We start from the raw sequence: 9,164 nt of genomic DNA, 5'->3' as shown, positions 1-9,164 counted from the left end.
TGATCTGGGCAAAACCTAGATACATTTATCCCACGTGTCCAACAGGACTGGGAGAGATCTTGTGATTATAGTGGAAGGGTTAATTTTAAAACTTCTATTACTAAGTTTCCAAAGTAAAAATTTCTGAGTTAGAAGTGGAGACAAGGATTTAGAGACAAGAGAGAAGTACCAGATCAAACCAGTTGTGTGGCCTCCCTGATATGGGGAGGGTGAGAAAACTCTGCCTTTAAACTTGGAAAGAAGTAGCTGCTCCACCTGCTCCTGGTTTGGTTTGGCACATCAGCAAACAACCACCAAAGGCAAGCAAGGACACTGTGTGTGATTTGGCAGGGATTTTGGCATGAGTGTGCAAAAAGTTGTGTACAATGATGTCTGGCCAAGCTGCTGCAGCTCTTGCCAGCGGCGCTCGGAGCCTGGCGTTCGGCTGCTGCACCAGGCCATGGCTGTCACCCTCCTGGCCTGGCTCTTGGCACTGGGCTCATGCTCTGGGCCTCTGGAGTGCACAGGTCCCAGTGAGCCTTGGGATGGGCACTGGTGGGGCTGGTGTGTCCGCATCACGCGCCTCTGCTGTCCCCAGCACGCGCTGCTGCCCCACAGCTCAGCGACTCGAGGTCTCGGCATGGAGGGAGGAACACACCAGTGCTCAATCCCAGCTGGGCTACCCCAGTTTCCTCTCTGCTTGAACCCTGGAGCTGTGTGCACCCATCTAGAGCTCTCTGCTGGCTAGGACATGCTTCTGCCACCCTTCCTGACTGGGAATTTGAGTCGGGGGGATGGGGGGAGGGCAGCTACAAAAAACATTTGTATCTATCCTTGTCTGCAATGTTGGCCTTGTGGCCTTCTCTTGTGTGGAGATATTAACTGTACATTATTTTATCTTTACCGTCTCTTTGGTGTCTAGACTGGTTTCAGGACAGAGCAGAACTCAAGAGATAAACTTTTATATCCCAAAGAAAAAATCTCACAACTTTCTCAGCCTTTGCTACACATCCCCTGAGCAAATAGTTCACAGTACAAGTCAATAAATCATTCCTTCTTTTAAATAAACTTGTCTTAAACACTTCTGATGACCAATAAGGAGTAACTGAAACAGAGCATTGGCAGTAAGCAGGCTATTGCCAAGCACCCTGACCCCACAAGGATGGTTATGCTAATGGTTTTAAGAACTGTGGAGAGCAGGAGGAGAAGAAATACATTTGTTAAAAAGCATGGTTCAGATCCTTAAGGGGCAGGCAGCGATGGAGCTGCAGTGCAGTGCTAATTGGTACAACTGCCTGGGAAAATGTCTCTAAAATAACACACACTCAAGTTCAAGACCCACTGTGGTTTCAGATATCCACTGCATAACCCAGACAGTATCTGGCTTATTAAAGGAGGGCACAAGACCAGAGAGGAGAAGAGAACAACGGTATCTTTCCACATGGGCACTAATCTGGCCAGCGGGCAAGAGCAGAGCCTCTTTTCCCCCAACAGGCTGAGGCTGCTGATGAATTTAATGTTCTCTGAAGACTGTCTCAATTGAAATCAAACTCTCTTCTGACCTTTCCTCTGAGCAGCAGGACAACAAAATCCATAATGCGAAGGCAGTCAAACAGAAGACAAGAATGTGATTTTTTAAAGGAATGTTTTATTCATGAAGTACTTATAAAAATGTGTAAAATACACTCAAATATATTTGATTTGTTGACTGTAGCTAGAAATATAAAAATATACTTAAATGCATAAATTAAATTGACAATAGTAGCACAGTTCTGTGTTCACCCAGTGTTTGTGGTGAACACAATTATAAGTAATTATATTGCATATGAACACAGAATACATACTGAAAATGTTTTTCAGACACTTTACTCCAGGCACCGGCAAAGAATTTATGGCTAGCCACATTTCAAAATTGTGGGGTTTTCACTATAGTGTACTGCCCCGGTCTAGAGCAATATATATTTAGCTTCTTAATGTTACCTACAGTATTTCTTTAGCTTTCAAATAAATCAAGAAACAACTAAACTGTCATGGATATTAGACTACCGGCATTGCTGATACTGTATGTTTCCCAGTTCAACAGTTTTTTCTCAATTAGCTGGTCCCTAGTCTCCTGTATTTCCTGTCAGCCTTAAAAAAAAAAAATCCCAGTTTTGAACCAGGTGTTGATCTGTGAGGGCACTGATAACAGATCAGTTTGCTTTGGCCATAGTGGTGCCACCAACAGGTCAGGAGTTTGATTTTGTCAGTGTGAGCGAGACAGTTGAGGGCATGGGGTCTACAGCAAGTTGCCAAATATTGGGGTGAGCATTCATTTAATTTGAAGTTGCAGCATCCTGGGATTATAGGTCCCAGAGCTCCAGAGCCCAGACAGGGCCGTGAGGGAGCAGTGGTCATTCTATATTGCATTTTATTTACACAAACTGTATGTCTGAAATATTGAGAGAAATCTGAATAAATGTTAAGCACCTGCCAAGGCATTCCTTGGACATGAAGCTGTGGCTGCACTAGCCTGTATCTCTGGGTGTCAGATGCATTTCTCTGATCCGTGGCCTTGGAGAGAGATGCTGCAAAGTGATGCTGATAGAGTGATTTGGTGGCTATTGTTCTCATCCCTCTCGTCCATATATTAAATCCCAGGCTGAGGAGCACAGCTAAGTGCTCATATACTCCTATCTGTCTAGTGTTTAACTTTTTGCTTTCAAAGTGTAAATAACAATATACAATACATACTATAAACTTAAAGCTCACATACTTTCTTTTCTCTGTTCTACAACTGAAAGGAAATTCATAGTATATTATGGCACAAAATAATATTTCTGGCATTTTAGGCATTATTTTATTGCTAAATAACTGTAGCAGCAGAGAAAAATGTAAAAAGTTGCACTTTTTGACATCTTCACAGTATTGCCTATTTCTCTCACTTTTGTGTTCCATTAGTAACAAAAAATATCATTTATCAACTCCAGCAATGTAAAATATGTTTTTTCCCCTACAATCGCTAGTGGATCTTGTAATTGTATTGCACAGATTAAAAAATACTTATTACAATTTTTTTCATTATTAAATAACTTTCAATACAAACATTTGAATTAACCTAAAAGCCCAACCCTGCAAGTGCTTCAGAAGTGGAATGGTATTTTCTTCAGGCAAGCATTTGAGCTGACTTTCATCAAAGTACTCAGGTAGCTTTGTGGATAATACAGAGATTTGAAGGATGGGCTCCAAGTGTGCAAATCTTAGCTTATGGATCAACAACAACACTAGCCTTGCTTTCTAACATTATTATTGGGAAACATCAAGAAAAGAATTCAGAATATCATCAAGGACATCATTCAAAAGATGTCTTTTTCCTTAAGAGCTGTCTTTGTTCAGCACATAAGCTTCTTCAAATCCATTCTTACTTCAACAATTTCCCATTATTCCTGTTATTCAGCTTAGAGGCACAGTAAATATAATTACTTATACTGAGAAGTAGGTGTTGTATATTAAAAATGCTACATAGATACTTTTTTACTTTCTCTCAGTGGATTTACAGTGGTTTCAGATGAGCAGAATTGCCTAGAAAGGAGAACCAGAGCAATAATGTGTGTATACAGTCTCATGTGTGACCTACTTGGGCAGAAATGTAAAGCTGCTCAAGAGCACTGTGCCAGAGTGTTTAAGGTCATCTGTCATGTTATGAAGTGATGAGGAGGAAGAGGCTTATGAACTGTGTCCATTATTAGCTGAGAGAAAAGATGAAACTAGCTGTCTGCTATGCCATCGTCATTTTGGGTGCGCATTTGTGAACTCTGTTGCTGCAGACAAGGGAGCTGAGAATGATAAAATAAACTGCAGAATGATGTGTGTCTTTCTGAAAATGATGAACAACATGCACACAGAGCATACAATCAGACTTTTGCCCTTAGATCATACAGTACTGAGTGAGATCCATTTCCCTCAGCATTAAAAAATGGCATGGTGATCTAGAGTGTGAGGTAATTTATAGGGTACACTTGGTGTGTCTTAACAGTGTAATTGTACTGCTGGTAACTAAGATGGTGACCTTCATTCCTTGGCTACCCCTGCAAAAAAGAAAGCACCAAATGCACTGCATGTAACATAACAGCAGTTTTCATGATGCCTTAAGTCCAGCGGTTATTAGCACAATCAACAATCGACCTAAAGCTGCCATGCTTGTTTGTCCTTGCTTGCTAATGTAGTCATCTAGCAAAGCAAATAGAGGAAAGAAGGCATCTGCAGAAAATGTGCACATTTCTTTGTGGTTTTGCTTAGACTTTCCTCAGTGAAAATGTTTTCCACTCTAGTACTAGTTCCCTTCTTCTTCAGTTTCTATTAAGGGTGGTGAATTTCGAGGTTCATATGGTGCCAAAGAGGACGAGCAGGAGGGACAAGCAGTATTTCCATTCAGAAACACCTAAAAAGATTAACCAAATTTACATGTGCTGAGCAGCTGTGACAGCTGATTCGAAGGGTGGCTTCTGAGGCATGTGAGGGTATTTGGTCAAAAAGGATGAGATTCCAGGTGGAGTAGGAAGAGTGACTATCAGGCTGTTATCTTCTCAAGGAAAACTGGAGTGACATGGATGTGCACAGTCCTGCTGGGCCACAGGAGCTCCTCAGCTAGGCACTCAGGTAGCTACTTAGTGATTCTCAGATGGCTTTCAGAAATATTTATTTTTCTCCAAAATAGAAGTGGAATTTAGGCACTTGTCTTCAGTAATAATATCTTTCTCTACAAAAGATATGGGTATAATATATGAAAGAAGAACAATGAAGCCCTTCCCTCTTTCCATGATGGAGAGGAACTGTGTATTGTCTCTTCACTATTTGTTTGAGGAGCATTTTATAAAGACAGAGTGTTTAGACCCTTGAAGGAGGAGAGAGAGGCTGTGCATAATCCACTTGGCTGGGCAGGATACCTGGTAAGTGCTCTTTGATTATACCTCTTGCTGATCACCACATGTTTTCAGTAATGAGCTCCTGCCTAGGGGCAAGGGGTTTAGAACTACATGATCTTTAATGTCTTTTCCAACCCAAAACATTTGATAATTCTATGATCAGGACAGCCCTGCCAGCCTACATTTCCTGATGAGACCTTTTCCATTCCAACTGCCCCTGTCATGGTGACATCAGGTAACATTCCAGTGGAGAATTCTTTCTATGCAGACATGCTGGGGCCAAACTGTCCCTTTGTGAAACCAAGTGGCATTTGAAGGACACCAACACTTGGGACAAAGTGCAGTCTAAGGCCAGTTGTGTAAACTGTGGGATATATACCTTTATATGTCTTTGATTCAATAGATTTGCAATCTCTGTTGTTTTCTGTCATGGTACAGCCTTGTTTCTAATGAGCTATGGAAGTTGCCAGACTTCACATCCTTACAGGTCTGTTAACACAAATGTCTGAGGTGTGTCTTTGAACACCTTTCTTAATTAAAATTATACACACATGAAAGTGCACAGACACAAGTTGTGGTCTGATTCTGCTCTCTTTAACCAGTATAAAGAAATCAGAATGTGACCTGTCTCCCCCAGAGTATGTGGTGGGAGAAAGGTCTGCTAGGCTTCATTGCAGCGTATGTTGTTTGATATTTTTCTACTATGTCACACTAGACTGAAACAGTTGCTTCTAGTGAGGTGAACCCTATTTTGCTTAGTTGTTAATGAGTTCTGTAAAAGGTATGCCACTGTGATATGGGTTACTCCCACTTTTGTCAGATGAAAAGCGCTAAGTTTAAAGTGTAGAGTAGCATGGCAATTCCTATACAGGACTACTGTTCCCTTGCTTAATAGTAGCTTATTTCATCTCACAAACACTGCAATATGTTTTTAAAATGAGGTTCTCCATATAGGACTTTTCCTGTGGCATGCCAATAGCGCCCCAAATGTAGCAGTCCTGTTAGCCATACAGTTTAAAATAGTTTATATAGAACAGTTTATAAAAACTGTGATAAGAAAAAATAGTATTATCTGAAGCATAATATTAACATAAACAATGTAGAAAAAAATACATATTTACATAATGCCAAAATACAATTATATACATTAATATCTATTACATTTAAATTATATATCTTTTTAAAAAATCACCAGACCAATAAATTATACACAGTCTCAACCAAAAGGTCTGGCACCTTTCTGGTGCACGAAATACATACATAAAAAAACCCAACAAAACAAAACCCCTAGTTAACAAATGCGTTCACAACAGCAGATATCTCTAACGTTCTTAGTGCCTTGAATAAACAGCATCTGAAAGCAAGGAAAACTCAGATTAGAAAAAGTAAACCAAAACAGATTCAGCAGTGCTCTGAGAGATGGCTGTGTGGCAGCAGCACTAGCTGGTGACTGATGTGACAGCTAAAGATCAGATCCCACCCTCTGCTTGGACTGTCAACGTGTGGAACCTGGATATTTCAGTTTTTGATTTCCTTCAAGCCTTTTCTACCTGTTGATGACACCTCTGATTTCTACAGGCTAAATCAAGAAAATTATTTGGATTTCTTATCATATGAACCTAATTACTAATGTCCAAATTTGTGGAGCTAATGAGATCCTTCTCTTTTGACCCTAAAAATGTCTACATCTTTTAAGAATCAGCTCTACCAAGGCACAAGATCACCACTGCTTACAGCTTCTCCACATTGGTCCTCTGGCCATGGGCACAGGAGGTGAAGGGCAGTGCTACTGCCAAGTTTGCCACTCCTGCAACTCTTATCAGCAAGGGACTGGATACAGGCTAGGAAAAGAAGCCTACAAGGATGGGGAGTCCTGGGAGAAAGCAAGAGCACAGCCTAGGACACCTATATTTTCCAGTCAAGGCAGATGGGAAGTCTCCCAAGGCTGCCTATACTGTCAACAGCAGATGAGGGCGATGCAGACAGAAATCGAACGCCATGAATGACAGAAGAGCCCAGTGAGTGCTGTCAGTGGCCTCAGCTGCTTATGGATGGTGTACAGGCTTGAGAGGTAAAACAAATACCATGACAGGGAAAGGGGTTCAGTTCCCTTGACAGCATAGGAAGCATGAAGTGTGAGACAAGGAGAGAAGAAAGGTAAGGTGGGAGCAGGAAGTGATGTTATAATGAGTACTAATGGAGAAAATAAAGACACAACTGCAAGAATGAAAAGAGCAGAGGGAACAAATGAAGGTCCAGGAAATAAAGAAATATCAATGGTTAAGGATAACACAATCTCCCTCAGTTACACCATTATCGAGCTATTACATTTAAAACATTTTACAATTTGATAAACTTGCAGTTACCTCTGTGATACTCTGGATTCACATTTTCATATATTGGAAATAAGGGATTTTCCTGTTCACTCCGGAGTTTTCTGGCTCTTAACACATCTCTCACACATTGATGTAGATATACATATTGACACTGCAAAAGATTTGTAACTTAATTTTCTGTAATGTGAAAAATCATTACAAGCTAACTCCCTCACAAAATCAAGCGTGGTGTTAAGACTTAAAATATCCTTCTAAAATTAATCTCCTTTTCACACTAGTAACATAAACTTTTGTGATCAACTCTCTTTAGAAATAATACCAATAAAACATAAATGAACACAGTATGTTTTGACAGATCATGCCATTTGTGAAAGCTTTAGAAACTGTAAAGTGCAATTGCATGTGGTGCTGTGTTGGATAGCTACTATTCTTGAATACTTTGGTATAAAGTATATGTAAAAGAACTAATATGTACAGGGAAGCATGCAGAAGACAAACAATTTCCTGATTTTTCTTTTTGTTCTGAAAAGAAATATTTTCCACAGAATTTTACAATAACATGTTTTAGACAACGAGAAACATAAATCTCTGAAAAAAATTGAAAAATCTCTGAAAAAACCCTATTTTTTTGATCCAGCATAAGTTCTAAGATTGTTTCTGACTATGGAGCAAATGACAGTCTTTTCTGCAGAGTGCTTTTCATAGAACGGAGCTAACATGACTTTCACAACCAAAGTAAGGAGGGTCAGCATGTTGTTGACTATTGACTATTGACCAAACTACCTTGATAGAATAGATTATTAAACTTTCATGCTTTGCTACTCTTTGTGGTTTATGACATGGGTCATAACAATCTTTGGATTATCAAAGGTGTACCTTTTAAACATTATCTCATAAACATAATTTCTCCAACAGGTATACGCATTTTCTCCCCTCACATCCTTGGCCATTGCCCTGGCCATTTTTCTCAGTGCTCTGGCTCTGGGAAAGTGAGGATATCTGCCTTTATGCACATGCAGCTGCTCTCTTTGTGAAGCAGAACCCTTCATCCCATCCACCAATGCGACGGAAAGCTGGCCAAGCATGGAGAATTTCTTTGGCAAAGACCATTTTCGACTGGAATGGTTACAGCTGCTGCAGCATGCTGCCTTTTGAGCTGATGCAGAGTTTTCCCTTGCATGTCTCCACCTGCAGTCCCATGTCACGAACAATGGTGAGTCTGAAGCAGGAGCATTGCTTTGCTGCTGTTGTTTTTCTGTGACTGAATATTGTCAAGTACGATGGTACTGCGGCCTTTGACTTTTGTGTGGATGTGGCTGCCTTCTGACTTAGACGTCATGTCAAGCTCATGACATGAGCCAAAGGCGGGTTTTGTATCACACAACTTTAGCTGTATATACATCAAATTTAGGCTCTTGAGGTAGTCCCCTCTTTCTTCCAGCTAGGGAAAAAGAGCTACCCTCCTAAAATGTCCATCTGCCTTTGTAGACTATGGGTGATGGGAATGTAGGAGGATCTGTCTATGAAGACGACCAGGCTGGGAATCTGTCTCCCCTCCAACAGAAGGTTTGCTGTGATTAAGATATTTCCAGGAACCCCTTGGTTTTGTGTTCCCAGCTGGGCCTCTCTTTATACCCATATGAGACTTTTACATCTATCAGGAAACCCTGTCACTGATATATTGGTTTCCGAATTGCAGCAAAGAGCTCCATTAGTATCAAGCTACAGGCAGACCCATCAAACTTGTTCTCATTCTTCTAATAACGGTTCACAGGGAAAATGTAAAGACTACCTCCACAACACACCTTTATTAAATCAGCTCCAAAGTGTTTAGCTATCAGTATAACATGATGTTCTTGCTGTTTTAAAAGCACAGACAGAAATACAAAACATTTACTTTTTCCGAACTTTGAGAGTAAATGTACTTGCTTTTCCATTGTATGGA

General features: G+C 40.5%; 1 protein-coding gene across 4 annotated transcripts in view; it reads right to left on the bottom strand.

Moving 5' to 3' along the window:
* Window positions 1–1,607: 1,607 nt before the first annotated feature.
* The window catches only part of PTPRB (protein tyrosine phosphatase receptor type B), a 63,040-nt gene continuing 55,483 nt past the window's right edge, over window positions 1,608–9,164 (bottom strand). For 2 of the 4 annotated variants that reach the window (XM_063396470.1, XM_063396473.1), the window contains 2 exons: window positions 7,250–7,370; window positions 1,608–4,717 (listed from right to left, as the gene is read on the bottom strand). In XM_063396470.1, the coding sequence (XP_063252540.1) occupies window positions 4,647–4,717; window positions 7,250–7,370 (192 nt within the window). In that variant the 3' untranslated portion in view covers window positions 1,608–4,646. Of the gene's footprint in view, window positions 6,238–7,249; window positions 7,371–9,164 lie in introns of all 4 variants that reach the window. The other 2 variants (XM_063396472.1, XM_063396471.1) reach the window with 2 other exon arrangements.

This window comes from Prinia subflava, chromosome 4 (assembly GCF_021018805.1).
Source record: "Prinia subflava isolate CZ2003 ecotype Zambia chromosome 4, Cam_Psub_1.2, whole genome shotgun sequence".
Classification (NCBI taxonomy): Eukaryota; Metazoa; Chordata; class Aves; order Passeriformes; family Cisticolidae; genus Prinia; species Prinia subflava.
Note: the sequence above shows the minus strand (reverse complement) of the source record. Positions and strands in the feature narration are given on the sequence as shown.